The sequence below is a fragment of the Temnothorax americanus genome, unplaced genomic scaffold (assembly GCF_048541705.1).
Source record: "Temnothorax americanus isolate GAGA-0224 unplaced genomic scaffold, ASM4854170v1 Scaffold21, whole genome shotgun sequence".
Taxonomy (NCBI): Eukaryota; Metazoa; Arthropoda; class Insecta; order Hymenoptera; family Formicidae; genus Temnothorax; species Temnothorax americanus.
The window spans coordinates 3,683,583-3,700,727 of NW_027509349.1; the positions used below are offsets into that span (position 1 = coordinate 3,683,583).

At 34.4% G+C, this 17,145-nt stretch overlaps 1 protein-coding gene across 2 annotated transcripts in view; it reads right to left on the reverse strand.

The window, feature by feature from the left end:
- Sima (HIF-1 transcription factor component sima) overlaps nucleotides 1–17,145 on the reverse strand; it is a 73,381-nt gene that overhangs the window by 23,940 nt on the left and 32,296 nt on the right. For both annotated transcript variants that reach the window (XM_077406824.1, XM_077406823.1), the window contains exons 2-7: nucleotides 15,802–15,989; nucleotides 11,075–11,223; nucleotides 10,510–10,695; nucleotides 8,182–8,417; nucleotides 4,417–4,523; nucleotides 2,122–2,269 (exon numbers count right to left, since the gene is read on the reverse strand). In XM_077406824.1, coding sequence (XP_077262950.1) covers nucleotides 2,122–2,269; nucleotides 4,417–4,523; nucleotides 8,182–8,417; nucleotides 10,510–10,695; nucleotides 11,075–11,223; nucleotides 15,802–15,989 — 1,014 coding nt within the window. The remainder of the gene's footprint in view (nucleotides 1–2,121; nucleotides 2,270–4,416; nucleotides 4,524–8,181; nucleotides 8,418–10,509; nucleotides 10,696–11,074; nucleotides 11,224–15,801; nucleotides 15,990–17,145) is intronic.

Genomic DNA, 17,145 nt, shown 5'->3' on the forward strand with positions numbered 1-17,145 from the left:
TAGAAACGGTGACGCAAGGATGGGGTAAAACATTCGAGAAAATAGCAAGAACCTAAGGAGGATGGATCGGGGATAATGTCGGGATCTGCCAACCACCTTTTAGCCACCGGAGAGAACGGCCACCGCCCCAAAACAGAGAGGAAAGGAAAAGGGGTTGTTTTATTCCACGAGACTCTCCTCTCGTTTTCGTCTCTTCGGAAGGGGTCGGTTATCCCGAGAAATCCGGCGCATGTTACGAGGACCGGAAGGGGAATAACGTTCGCGCCGCGGGGGGTGAGATTCGTTTCATTTGTTCTGCGATAGCGAGAGTTGTGCTTTCGGCGGTTTAACGTTTCTTGTGATTTTCACCACAAAACGTTCGCTGAATAAAATTGTTGCTGTTCACTTTTTTCCTAAATGGAAGTTGCGTTTACTCAGAGTACCTTCGACAAACATGCGAAAAGCGCTGAAACGCGAGAAGAGAGCCGGCGATAGGAAGGAGAAAGACACGAAAGCAGAGATCTCCGGCTACCTTCTTGCGCTGTAAGAAGCGAGATTAACCCTTGAATGGTATGACATCCGAAACAATATATATACGTAAAAGATAATTAATAGAAAATTGAAACTCCATAAGAATAAAAAAAGATCAAAACTAAGAAGTTTTTGGAGAAACAACTTTTAGAATTGTCTGAAAGGAACTGATTTTCCTAATCAAGAGATATCTTGATGTTTTTTTCTATCTACCTTGTAAGATTATTAAGAAGAACTTTTACACAATCTGAAATCACACAAAGATAAGAATATTCCTTTCGTATAAAAAAGATGTGTGTTTATAAAAAAATTGATATTTATATAATATTCTTATAAAAAACACGATGTTACATCTTTACATTACATTTTTCCTACATAAAAAATATATATTTGATCAATTAATCGATCATTATTATTAAGACCATAACTGAGCAAATAATATGTCTCTGTATCATTTCAGTAATGAATCGTAACTAAAAACGATTAAGATCGTTTGTGATTTATGCGACCAATCGAGGGTTGAATCTGCGCCGGAAAAGAAATCGAAGAAGCACTTACCTCGCATGACTACACGATTCTGCGGTGGCCTTTGCCGGAAGTTGCCGGAAGTTGCCGAAAGTAGCGTATCCGTAGTTGTAGTAAGAAATAATTTGCGTATCCGACTAATCGAGTAAACGCAAAATCGACGAGTTTCGATATTAACGTGCGGATTGTCTCGCTCACCGTCGTATGCATTAATAAAAAAAATATATCAACTTATTAAATTTTTTCATGGAACCATAGTTCCATAACATTGTCATAACAAAAAAGAGACAAATTTTTTACCGTAAAAAAATACATCAAAGGAAAAAAGAAAATTAATACTTGTTTTCTTTTAAAATATTAAGCTGACATGTAGATAAATCATAATTTTAATCGATACTTTTGCAAATTCTCGCGTAATTCGATAATTACGTAAAGAAATCCAGTGAACAAAGCGGGCAATAAAGGACACGATAAATATAATGGAAATTTAATTTCTCACGCAATGCGAATTAATGAATGTGGACGTCTAATCGAAAACCACGAATCTTGCAAAATTGTTATTACATATGACGCAATCTTGGAGCGTCATGTATTCAGAAAGTCGATGCAAAACGCTAGAAATGCAAAGAAATGATCGGATCTCATTTCCATCGTAATTTCTAAATTATTCCTAGGAAAAGACAGTTGATGACTAAAAAAGACTAGAATTAAATTCAGATCGCATAAATTACTTAAAGTACATTATAGATTTAACGGCAATTAAAAGTCTAATAATTAAATGAATCTTTGCGAGTCACAAAAGCTGAGACTAAAGATCGAAAAGTTTCAATGTTTCATCGCTAAACTTTTTAGATAGCTTTTAAAAATGAATCATCAAGCCTGGACCGATCTTAAAGCAATATTTATCAGAAATTAAGTCAGATCGAGATACAACTTAATCAAATTTCTCTAATGTATAATTTTGCCAAGCGATAAAATATATATGGCCATACTCATGCAAAATACAAGCGAGGTCGAAGGTACTCCAGCTTGATAGTACAAAAAAAAGAACCAGCACCGAACAGGAAGAATACTAGCAGATCCTACCTTAGGATGTAATTGACGCAGACGACGGAGATCGGCTTCTGCTGTTTAGAGCAGTGGATCAGAGTGGCCTGAGTAACAACCCAGGCATAGCCGCCTTGCTTGCTGAGAAATCTGTACGCCTCGGTCTCGCACTGGCCCTTGCTGAACACTGAAACAGTACAACGATGTTGATGAGAGAACGCTCATCCTTAGACTCAGGACACGCGAACGCATCCGCGCGGCTTTATAGCGCCACCGCGTCGCGCGCGCGTTTCAGCTGACGAAAGGTACGGCATAGGATTGCAAACTTCATTCTATCGATCGGCATGGGATGCACAAATTAACGAAATTAACGAATTGACGATGTATCGAAAGAAATAAGAACATATACATTCTAATTGTAAATGTTTGCTGCTTCAACAAAACTTAGAACTTTGGTACAAAGCAAAAAATCAGAATTTTCTGACGAAATAATTTTCGCAATATATTTTCATCGATATAATCTAGTTAACAAATACTAACTCAATGAATAAAAATAAAAATAAAATTGATTATCAATAAATAAGATTATTAAGAGAAATAAAATTAAAATAGTCGATTATATATAAACAAAATCTAAGAAAATTATCAAATTTAATCGAGATAGTTACACTGTATCTCGCAATCTGGCAAAATTGATGAACACGGAAATAAAGGATATCAAATATATTTTATTGCGGTTTCGGGTTCCGTCGTAAGATTACGTCGCAAATTCTGGCGCTCCGGGCTAGCCTTTTCGAGAAGCATATTATCTCGTTCGTAAAAATGTATCTCCCTACGTTCCCATAAAACGCGACTAGGGTGGGATTAGTACAGAGCTGATTCGGCCGGAAAGCCGAAGTTAGTTGGCGTTGAAAAAAGGATCCATGACGTTGCGGATTGCTCGAACACGCGAAGCTCCTAAATCGACTAGCTAGATCGTCCCTTGCGATCGTACATCTACCAGTAACGAGTAACCGACAGATATCTCGCGAGTACTCGATAAGACGAGCGTATAAGCACTTCCGCTGAGTATCAAACATTTATACATAAAAAAAACTTTTACATTTCTGCTATATAAATCTTTCGATAATGATTTCGTTAATTTTTTAATTTCAATATTTTTATTATTTAACATTAATTTGTCATGTGTATAATGTGACTTAATATTTGGATATCTTGGCTACCAAGTGTCAGATAAAGTATTACATAAAAGAGATTCCTGTTTCATATATCAGATATACATATATTTATTACAACGCTGCTATTTTTAGCATGTGTAACCCAATCGTGACGTGTTTGATATATCCATTGAGGATAACTCTCCCGGCTCATTGTAAAACACCAGTCGAACGATAATAAATATCTTTCGACGTTTTTACGGCCTCGCACTTTGTCATCGCGTCTCATTTATCATTATCTACCTGCGATTTTATGAGTCAATTACCGAAATCGGCAAAGTCTGTCACGTTTGCGCTCGTAAATATCAATGGGAGACGCAGCAATTGCATAACTGGTAACCGATAACTTTAGCCGCGCGTTAGTCTAAGGTCCCTGGAAGCTATAAAAAAAAGGTCTTCGGCGGGTAGAAGGTCTTCGGCGGGTAGCGCCGCCGATAAGAGACACGATCGTCCTTGAAACCTTTTTCCCTCCCGGCCGTGTCATTCACCCAGATCGACCCACTCTGTAAACCGCTTCTCGCGTTCTCTCCCACCCCGCGCTGCCAGTCTCTTACCTCTCCGATGCACGCTTTTATACTTCGTTCATTTTGATGGCTATCGCGTTTCGCATCCGTGTTACTCGCGTACAGCGTAATATCTTGAAAACGATCGTCAGACAAAATAGCAATGCGATGATAACAACCTTTACATGAATTGCCATTTAACAACCAACTAGTTTTATGCTTCGGTATATATGTGCAACTCGCGCATAATAAAATTCTTACGGTACGAAAATAACTCTCTTAGGAATTTTAGGGTCCGCTCCGGCTGGATGTCAGTCAGGCGAATAACGGTACTATATGAATATATCATGAAGAAATGTACTATGTTGAAAAAATGAAATTTACACGGAGAATTTAGGATTAATTAATTTTCGCAATCAATATGACAAACGAGCCTAACAAATTTCATAGAAATTTCATCGAGTTTCATATAAAAGTAAAGAAACGACGTAATCTTTTTAGGCATCAAAGATACGCTGGATGTTCATGTGATTTTTAAGAAATTTTATTAAGTATTCAAATTTTTAAGTATTACTAAATAAATGTAAAACTGATTAGAAAAAAAGAATACTTACGGCATTTGAAACACTTATTTAGCCGCAGATTGTCGAGTATGTGATAAAAATCGAAGACTGATTGACCCATCAGTTCCTCGCTGTTCCAGCCAAAGTATTCGGCCAATCTAAGACAAGACAAGAAATATTTCCAATAATATAACGCAAAATAATATTCAATAATGTATTTCAGTTATTTTGACAATAATACGTGTATTCATAAAAATAACGCGTTACAAGAAAATCATATTCAAATCTCGCGTACGATAAAGTATAGCACAACTTATCGAATAATGATAAGAATGATAAGGTATTCAATCATTTCGCTAATTATGCAAGTCAACGACGATTGTGCAAGAGAACAACGACTTAATTAAACTGTATTAATGTAAAATGATGCGCAGTAAATGGAACCTAAAAAAAAAAAGAAAGTGGTAGTATTATACCTCGAAAAAACCTAAGTAACAAATGGTAGATCTTTATATCTCGAAAAATCTCGAAAAAATCTAAGCAGTAGTATCTTTATTTCCGAAAAATTATAACCCAAGTGATACACGTCACAAAATTATGTTACCTTATCAAAAAGAAGAGTCGCGCTTCAAGTGATCTATTACAATTACAAAAAAGAAATGATATCTCTTTAAGTTAGAGCGCCAATTACAAAGAGAACATGTATATTGCCTCAAAAAATAATTGTTGCACTACATTGAAAAATCTTTACATTGTGTCAATTAGAAAAGAATGTATAATAACAATTTTATAAGATTAAAAAATTTTATTTAAATTTAACAAGGGAATACAAGATATTTAAATACAAAGTTATTTACATGTGTATTTTTTAATGGCCACAAAGAATTACAGAAGTAACAGTACAAAATAAAAATATTTTATTAAAATACATAAATTTTTCTTGTAAAAAAACTTGGCGCTGCTAGACCTTTTAAATAAATAAAAACAACAATAAATAAAAATAATTCAGAGAAGAATACAATGGGAGTAATATTAAATGATTATCAGCGTGGATGTGGGAGTGAGTGATATGGGTGTGCGTGACTACGCGGACGGCGGATAATGCGGCTTATAATTAAGTATAGAATAAGTTTATTTATTTATTTAAAATTTCGAGGTCTAGCAGCGCCAAGTTTTTTTACAAGAAAAATTTATGTATTTTAATAAAATATTTTTATTTTGTACTGTTACTTCTGTAATTCTTTGTGGTCATTAAAAAATACACATGTAAATAACTTTGTATTTAAATATCTTGTATTCCCTTGTTAAATTTAAATAAAATTTTTTAATCTTATAAAATTGTTATTATACATTCTTTTCTAATTGACACAATGTAAAGATTTTTCAATGTAGTGCAACAATTATTTTTTGAGGCAATATACATGTTCTCTTTGTAATTGGCGCTCTAACTTAAAGAGATATCATTTCTTTTTTGTAATTGTAATAGATCACTTGAAGCGCGACTCTTCTTTTGATAAGGTAACATAATTTTGTGACGTGTATCACTTGGGTTATAATTTTTCGGAAATAAAGATACTACTGCTTAGATTTTTTCGAGATTTTTCGAGATATAAAGATCTACCATTGTTACTTAGGTTTTTTCGAGGTATAATACTACCACTTTCTTTTTTTTTTAGGTAACAACATATACACTACTATACGTGTACTTGGCGCCTTTTTTTACCTTTTTTAAAAAGGTAATTTTGTGCGGATATCACGCCTTTTTGTAGTATATTACGCATTGTATAAACAGTATGTACAGGATAAAGCTATTTGGAGGTATAATACTACCACTTTGTTTTTTTCGAGGTAACAACATAACAGGGTAACAACATAATACATATACACTATTATGCGTGTACTTGGCGCTCATTTTACCTTCTTTTTAAAAAGGTAATTTTGTACGGATATCCACGCTTTTTTGTAGTGTTACGCAACTTAATCTTATAAACAATATATCTTATAATTTCATAAACCGTATATAATACAAGGTATGAAGCTAAAAGTGTTACGGACTATTATTTCTAAAGAAAACAACAATTTAATATTTTGCTCAGTTTTTTAAAAATAATAATCTGTAACCCTTTTAGTTGTACACCTTGTATATATTTTCAATTTCAACATAAAACATAATCGCAATAAAGCATGATTAATGTTAATAAGTCGTTAACTGTAAAATTCTTTATTTATTTTTATTTGCGTGTCTTACTGAATGTTGTTCGCAACTGTATATGTACCGATATCTTCAGGTATCGATATTTTTGATAATTATTTTTACGTCAGACATAATTTTAATTCATCCAATTTTTATTATGTCTAAACATAATTTTTGTCCAATTTTTATTATGTCTAGACATAATTTTAATTCAGCGATTTTTATTATGTCATGACATAATTTTAATTCTGCCGCTAGGGAAATTTTAAGTCGATTTTTATGAATCAAGCTTGAATTCAATGTTTAGGTGTCCCAGGTTGCCGATGACGAGGTCCACATAGCGCGCTCTATAGTTTTCGGTGTCCAGGTGTATTAATACCTTGAATTTGATGGCCACGTGTTCCAAGTTGCCGATGACGAGGTCCACAACCTGGGACACGTGGACATTGGATTCAAGGTATTAATACACGTAGACACCGAAAACTACGAAGCGCACTATGTGGACCTCGTCATCGGCAACCTGGGACACCTAGACATCGAATTCAACGTACGATTACACCTGGACACCGAAAACTATGAAGCGCATTATCTGGATCCCGTCATCGGCAACCTGGGACACGTGGACATCGAATTCAAGATATTAATACACGTAGACACCAAAAACTACGGAGCGCACTATGTGGACCTCGTCATCGGCAACCTGGGACACGTAGACATCGAATTCAACGTATTATTACACCTGGACACCGAAATCTATGAAGCGCATTATCTGGATCCCGTCATCGGCAACCTGGGACACGTGGACATCGAATTCAAGATATTAATACACGTAGACACCAAAAACTACGGAGCGCACTATATGGACCTCGTCATCGGCAACCTGGGACACGTAGACATCGAATTCAACGTATTATTACACCTGGACACCGAAAACTATAAAGCGCACTATCTGGACCTTGTCATCGGCAACCTGGGATACATAGACATCAAATTCAAGCTTGATTCATAAGAATCGACTTAAAAATTCCCTAGCGGCACTTTCTGCCAAGCATAGAGAACCTACTTTTCCGTTGACTCAATATTTATTATATATATACCTAATTTTTACTTAAATAGAAATCTTCCTCCTCCGATAAGTTTATCGACCTAATTTTGAAATACGCGCGCGATATCGAAACTGGCGATACCTGCGCCGCCAGCGTCGAAAAAGTGAAAGTGACGTTTCTCTGATAGATCGTGGCGTTAGGAGGAGGAGTATCTTAAAAATAAATTTTCACATTTGGACTTTGCGTCGCAATATCTCCGCTCGTAAGGCACGTAGCGGAATATTATGAAAGAAACCCCCCCCTAATTGGACCCCAAGCTATCGATCAAGCCTACTTAGAACTTGATCCGTTCACTCGTTATCGAGATCTCAACATCTCGGGTACTCGCAACCCGTCGCGTCGCGTAAAAGAGTCACGGTCGGTCTCGCTCCGCGTGTACTTGGCGCGAGACACTACCGTGTCTCTTGATCTAATTATTTTGCGGGTTTGCATATGAAAACAATTCAGCAAGATTTTCACATCAGAATTTCAAACGTAAAAACAAAAGAATGATAAAAAAGCGGTTCAATCACTTACTTCTCGTCGGCATAGGTGAACTTCATACTGAGACTGTGCTTCGACAAAAAGGTATAGCGTCCTAAAGGTATCTCGATATTACTGGGATGGGGTATAGGGCTACCCACGAGCACCAGAGAAATACCCGTGTCTTGTACTGTGTCCTCATCCTCTTTTTGTCGTTCTTCACTATCAACTTCCATGGAATTCGAGTTTGAGTCGCGAATGTTTGTCAGTCTGCCAGTGCAATGAATCACCTGCCGAGCATTTCCAATCACGGGTATATTATTCACTAAATTGGTTGAGAAAATTTTATTGGAAGAAATTCTTTGGAAGAGCATATTGTGAAAAGCATATAAGTGAAATATTGCGAAGATTGTATTATTTCGCAAACTCTGCTATTCGATGAGCATAGATTTTATTTTTTTGCGTGCGTATGATATATTTAGATCTCAACTCGTCGGCTCAAGTATATAGATACACAATCTACGCCTTGCTACGCGTACACTTCGCGCGTACGAGTATCATGTCCCTTGATTTCATATTTATAAAAAATACTAGCTGGTTACCCGGGCTTCGCCCGAGAGTCGTTTTTCTTAAAACAACTTCATTTATGTTTCAATATCCTTATTGTGAACAAACATATAAAGAGTGTTCATGGATTAAACATGTCGTAACCAATATTTTTCTACTCGGTCAATTATTTCCAGAAAAATTGGAAAAATTTCTGATACCGGTTTCTAAAAAAATCAATAACGAAAAATTATACACTTTATGGCACTCCCCGAGAAATTCTACTCCTGTTTTATATACAATTCTTTAAGATTCGGTCAATTATTTCCCGAAAAATTGGAAAAATTTCGAATAGCGGTTTTAAAAAAAATCGGTAACGAAAAACTATACAGTTTGTAGCACTCCCTGGAAAATTCTACCCCTGTTTTATATACAATTCTTTAAGATTCGGTCAATTATTTCCCTAAAAATTTAAAAAATTTCTAATACTGGTTTTCCAAAAGATCGGTAACGAAAAATTATACACTTTATGGCACTCCCCAGGAAATTTTACCCCCGTTTTATATACAATTCTTTAAAATTCGGTCAATTATTTCCCGAAAAAATGAAAAAATGTCGAATACCGGTTCCCAAAAAGATCGGTAACGAAAAATTATACATTCTATAACACTCCCCGGAAAATTCTACCCCTACTTCATATACAATACTTTCAAAACCAGTCGAATAGTTTAAGAGTGCATAAAGGACATACATACATACATACATACATACATACATACATACATACATACATACATACATACATACATACATACATACATACATACATACATACATACATACATACATACATACATACATACATACATACATACATACATACATACATACATACATACATACATACATACATACATACATACATACATACATACATACATACATACATACATACATACATACATACATACATACATACATACATACATACATACATACATACATACATACATACATACATACATACATACATACATACATACATACATACATACATACATACATACATACATACATACATACATACATACATACATACATACATACATACATACATACATACATACATACATACATACATACATACATACATACATACATACATACATACATACATACATACATACATACATACATACATACATACATACATACATACATACATACATACATACATACATACATACATACATACATACATACATACATACATACATACATACATACATACATACATACACACATACATACATACATACATACATACATACATACATACATACATACATACATACATACATACATACATACATACATACATACATACATACATACATACATACATACATACATACATACATACATACATACATACATACATACATACATACATACATACATACATACATACATACATACATACATACATACATACATACATACATACATACATACATACATACATACATACATACATACATACATACATACATACATACATACATACATACATACATACATACATACATACATACATACATACATACATACATACATACATACATACATACATACATACATACATACATACATACATTTTTATATATATAGATTAAGAATAGAATTATTTATTTTTTATTAAATTTGTTATGATTTCTCTCTCTCCCTTTCTCTACCCTCCCTTTCTCTCTTTCAGATTTATATTTATTCAACGTTTCGTGCCACGCATATCGCAATTATTAGAATGGATAAAGGGATTTCCACATTTTAATATACCTTGTAAGAAGCACTCTTCAGATTAACCTTCCTGCCTTTGTTGGTGAGGGTGCATTTGAGCCGCAAGAAAAAGTTGCGGCCACGTTTCTCATCGGTATCCGTCGACTTCGAAGACAGGCACTCGCGCAATTCATCATGGTCACAGGGATGACTGTATTCGTATACACTTTGTCCCATCATGTCCATCTATGCAAAGCATAGAGATCTGCTGTTTAGTTTTATTCCAACGAGAAACGCAGCAAAATGATCACCGCAATCATAAACTCGTAATTATGTCTTGCATTTATAATAACGAAACTAACTGAATATTTTACGGCACTTTCTCTAATTAATTATATAAATATATATTTTACATTTAAGTTTTCTATATAAATTTGACTGTGTACCAAAAATCAATTTCGCTACGTGTTGAAAAAACTTACTTTACAAAAATTACCTAAAACATATGATAATATTGTTAAAAAAATATAAGAATTATTTAAATCATTATGTATTATTTACATATTATTGCTTAATTTATTTCTCATAATCATAATAATTGTTTATAGAAGTTTGTTTGACGTACTTGTGACACTCCGAGATAATCTCTTACGTTCTCTGACAGGTAGACCATATTGCCGTCACTGGAGAGTACTAACATAAAGCCATTGAGAGCTTTTGGAAATAGTTTATCTGTCTTTGCGGACGACTCGGATTTGGCCAGCGAAACTGGAACTTGGTTAAGAGAGTCGAAAATTTAGTGAGACGCTGTCGATTAAATCCCAAAATCATTTAAAGTCGCTAAATACAATATTAAAATCTGGATTAAAATTTTGAAAATATTCACTCATTGTCAGAAAAACTCTTGGTTTATCAAACCATAAATTACACAAATAGCTATGTTACTGTTAGAACCCGAATTCCGTCATTATTCGATTTAACAAGTTTAACTAGTTTAAGCGGGCTACACACACACACACACACAGAGATATGTGTCAAAAAACAGTATCGCGATACTGTCTCGATAAAACCTCTTCTAAGCTAGCAGGACCAAATCGGCAGAATCAAACCGGACCTATCGGAATATTTAGTACCTATTTTGTACTAATTTGTACCACTAATAACAATTTTGTACCTCGTGCCGTTTCGGAGAAAATCATGGCGCTGCTACTTTAGCATTAAGCTAGAAAGACCACAAGAAAAAAAAAGAAAATTAAATACAGAAATTTGAAGGACTGAATTTGTACTAATTTGTACCATACAAATAAACTTAATATATTCATCCCTTCTGTTTCAAACAGCCCTTAATAGAACTCAGTCCTATTAGTCTCAAGAGTCAAGTACTCTTTCTCATCAGCAGAATCAATCGCTATTTGTAGACTCGATTCAGGATAATTTGTATTACAAAAATATGAAATTTCAGATTTTGTACCCCCGCGGATCCTTCGAAAACTACTCCCGATCCCTAACAGTCTCAAAAGTAAAGTAGTCTTTCTTATCAGCATCACTACTCGTAGAATCGATTAGGATAATTTGTACCGCAAAAATATAAAGTTTCAGATTTTGTACCCCAGCCGTTTAATAAAAAACTACTCCCGATCCCTAACAGTCTCAAGAGTAAAGTAGTCTTTCTTATCAGTAGAATCAATCACTACTCGTAGAATTGATTCAGGATAATTTGTACCGCGAAAATATAAAGTTGCAGATTTTGTACCCCAGCCGTTTGATAAAAAACTACCACCGATCCCTAACAGTCTCAAGAGTAAAGTACTCTTTCTTATCAGCAGAATCAATCACTACTCATAGAATCGATTCAGGATAATTTGTACCGCGAAAATATAAAGTTTCAGATTTTGTACTCTAGCCGTTTGATAAGAAACTACCCCCAATCCCTAACAGTCTCAAGAGTAAAGTACTCTTTCTTATCAGCAGAATCAATTACTACTTGTAGAATCAATTCAGGATAATTTGTACCACGAAAATATAAGGTTTCAGATTTTGTACCCCAGCCGTTTGATGAAAAACTACCCCCGATCTCGTTAGGAATCGAGGGTAGTTTTCCGTCAAACGGCTGAGGTACAAAATCTGAAATTTCATATTTTTGTGATACAAATTATCCTGAATCGAATCTACAAATAGCGATTGATTCTGCTGATGAGAAAAAGTACTTTACTCTTGAGACTAATAGGACTGAGTTTTATTAGGGGCTGTTTGAAGCAGAAAGGATGAATATATTAAGTTTATTTGTATGGTACAAATTAGTACAAATTCAGTCCTTCAAATTTCTGTATTTAATTTTCTTTTTTTTCTTTTTCTTTCTTGTGGTCTTTCTAGCTTAATGCTAAGGTAGCAGCGCCATGATTTTCTCCGAAACGGCACGAGGTACAAAATTGTTATTAGTGGTACAAATTAGTACAACATAGGTACTAAATATTCCGATAGGTCCGGTTTGATTCTGCCAATTTGGTTCTGCTAGCATAAAAAAAGTCTCGATAAGACATGTCTCAGATCACGTGTACTATATACACACTGCGATATGTAGCAGGTATCACTTGTTTCTAGTACTGAGAGCATGATTTTTGTAAGGTATCTGTCGCGAGATTACCCTACACACTAGCTGAGACATATTTCAGCATCATTGTTTCGGTCTCCATGTATCCCATCAAGAACAGGAAACAAGAGGCATGTATCGATACTTATTATATCGCCTTATGAAATCTTCGGAGACGTTCTTACAGACGATGAGACATGTCTCATGAAACGGTATCAAGATACCGTTTCTTGATACATATCTCTGTGTGTGTAGCTCGCTTAAAAGTCAAAACTAGTTTTATCAAAGGCCTTTCGTCAATACTAGTATTAACTGATCAATTTTAGAAATAACCAAATGTATTTGACAATACCGGTATTCTCTAAAAATTTTTCAGTTAACACCCGTTCTAACAAGTTAAAATCAGTTTTAACGAAGCACACTCACCGTTAAAACACGTTTTTAGGTAAAACTAATTGTAACTTTAGGTAAAACTAGTTGTAACTAGGGAAAAGTAATAATAAACTCCTGCTTTAACAAAGCAGGTGGAAAAGTGGATGCAGTAGATTTTGCCCTCCTGCGGGAAGGGCTCCACCTAAAAAAACTAACCTAACCCAACCCAATTGTTGTGTGGGTGGATCACACGTGTATGATCACACATACACTTTTCTACCTACACAACAATTGAGTTGAGTTAAGTTTCTTTAGAGGTAGAGCCCCCCGCGAGGCGGAACTCACTGCATCCATGCATACGCTTTTCCACCCGCTTTGTTAACCTCTCCGGGACCGGAAGCCTAATATTAGACGCTAAAGTGGCGCCGTCTTTTTCGTAGTTCAATCCACCGACAAGGACAAAAATGTTCTAGCACTAAAACTAAAAAGGTCGTCCAAAAAAGGAGCCGGTCCTGTAGAGGTTAAAGCAGTAATAGTTGGTCCACCCACACAACATTCTTTCGTTTATAAGCAAATTGTTTTGTTAATCACTTTTTAATAAACAACGAGTAACGGGAAAGGTCAATGACCTTGAAGGTCAAGGCCTTTCCTCCTCCTATATGTATACTCTGTACTGTCAATACACACATATCAGCAAGTTACTTCCTTTTAATACTGATACAAAAAATATCGAAATTCGGAAAAGACCCTTTTCTGAATAATTACCAACGTTTAACTGGCCCAACTCAGTGAGGACTTGTCTTGCCTAGTAAAAACTATTAACATATTTTAACAAATCAATTCTTCAGTCAGATCTAGTTTTCACTGACAGTCCATTATTTCTAGAATTGACCAGTTAATACTAGTATTGACGAAAGGTTTTTAATAAAACTAGTTTTGACTAGTTAAATCGGGTATTGGCGGAATTTGAATTCAAATGAATTCTAACGATAACAGCTACACATAATCAATAATATAAAATAAAAGTAAATCGTTCCTACAAATTTTTAACCGCTCCAACGCTGTTATTTAATAATATGCTTTCATTAATCCTAACTCGGCCTAAAATTATGAGAATAATGCGCCTAAACATCCCACATTTATAAATATATAGATTTGGAAGACTGCGTCTATATAGGGTGTAACAGAGCGCCCGTATCAGATGATTTTTTAAAGGAATATCTACACATTTGCTTGAAAAATGTTCCATACAAAAGTTGCAGAGTTTCGAGTGAGACAAATAATGGTAAAATCAATTTTCGAAAAAATTGATTTTTTTAAAGTCACATAAAGAGGTTATCGCCATTTTTTTAAATATAATTATATGATTTTTTTACATAATACGATTCTTCTAATTATTTTACATATAAAAGTATTAAGGTAGAGTTATCAAAATATTAATAGTTCTTAAAATATTTTATACTTTATTCTGGCACATTTTGACATAAAATATACAATATCTCGTTAACTATTCATTTCTTAGTAACTGTACCTTAACACTTTATGTATAACTAGCTTCGCCCCGGCCCCGGTATTTGTCTATGTGTATTTGGATATCTTTCTATTTTTTTTTTTTTTTTTTTTTTTTTTTTTTTTTTTTTTTTTAGTTATTATGCTATTCGGGGCGGAGACGAATCCAACAAATCATAGATCATTAAAATCTGTACAGCCGTTCTTGAGTTATAAGTGGTGTAACTAATCCGACTTTGTTTTATATATATATAGATAGATACAGAATAATAAGATTGTAAAAGAAACACATTGTTGCTTTTCAAAAAAGACATGTAGTTGCATATTACAAATCAACTATGAGATTTCTTTACATCAATTGATTCACTTTATTATTCTGTACATAAAAGTATTAAAGTACAGTTACCAAAAAATGAATAGTTTACTAGATATTTTACATTTCATGTCAAAATGTGCCAGGATAAAGTATAAAATATCGTACAATTATTAATATTTTAATAACTCTACCTTAATACTGTTATGTGTAAAACAATTAGAAGAATCATTGTGTAAAAAAAATCATATAATTCTATTTAAAAAAATGGCAATGATCTCTATATGTGACCTTAAAAAAATCGATTTTTTTCGCAAATTAAGTTTACCATTATTCGTTTCCCTCGAAATCCTACAACTTTTGTATAGTACAGTTTTCAAGAAAATACACATTTTTCCAAAAGAAAAAAAACGCCTAATATAGGCGTTCTGTTATAACCTTTACATTTGCAACGAGTATATTTCCATATTTCTAGTTGAATAGATGATGTCTTGCATCTCCAAAGAAGAAAACATCTTTGCTATATTATGATAAAGCCGGACATTCAGATACTTTCATAAATACTTACTGGAATCCACAATGGCCCGGACTTTGAGAAAAGCAATTGCCAGTCTCATTACGCTGGCCTTATCTAAAAGCGCTGCCTGTTCCGGCGCGACCGGAAGCGCGGCCGCGAGTTCGGTGAAGATATCGGTCTCCCTACTGCGTCTGCAGCGCGCTGCATCGCGGGACCTCTCCTTCCTCTTCTCATTGCTCCTGCAACAACACAAAAAGTTCCTTTCGTCTATCGGCTGCGAAATAAGCTATAGTCCATACGATATTAGGTACTTCTATTATATTGCGCAATCTGCGATCTTTACAAATGTTTTATAAATTGACATGTATTATAAACTCTGCAGAGAAATATATCAATAAACTGCAAACTATATCAAGAGAATATTTTTAACATTCTTTGCCAAAAGACGAATTTTCACGACAATAATTGACAAAAAAAATTATGGTAGAAAGTGAAAAACACCCATGCATTTCATGTAGAAAAGTTAATGTAGTTTTGAAATGTTATATATACAGAGTGTTCTAACGAAAAGTGTTCACCGGGATTATTTTGGAATCTATAAGTGATTTTTCCGAAAAAGGAACAGGTCAATTTTGTTTGCGAGGAAAACAGGTTCTTGTCATAAATTCACCTACTTCTTTGGGCTAACCGCCTAGGCGGGATAACAACCCTCTCAAAAATCTTAACTGACAACAAGGGTGAAAAGTAGCAAATGATTTCAAGATCTTTTAATTCTATTTAAAATGATACCTACTTATAGTTTTTTTAATCTAAGTCAATAGTTTCTGAGAAAATGCGTTTCAAAGTTTCAGGGACAATAAAATACAAGTTAATTTATATGTGTGTGTGTGTGTGTGTGTATATATATATATATATATATATATATATATATATATATATATATTATATACACACTCTTCTTTTGCGCGTTTTTCATATAGAATGAATCACGCGTGAACGATAGCTCTCTTGACTATCTTCTACTAGACTTTTTTCCGCAAACAGACGTCCTAAAGTACCTCGTGAGCGAAGTGTCGCTATCACGTGTCAGGTGCACTATCATACACGATAAACGGTCTCATTGCCCGATTCTAGAAAGTCGCTGTCGTCAACTTGGCTCGACATTACGCTACATATTGGTTACACCAATCGTGCATCATAATGCATGCTGTGCACGCTGCGGGCACCGCTTGATTTCGGAGTAAGTAGGCTACTCGGTTACCAAGCGCGAATATGCACGCGTATCATTTGACAAAGATAACATTTAAATACCAATTTTTAGTAGAAATTAGACCTGTTTCATTGAATTTAATGCACTAAAAATTTTGTAAACTTTTGCCGACTTTGCTTTCGGCT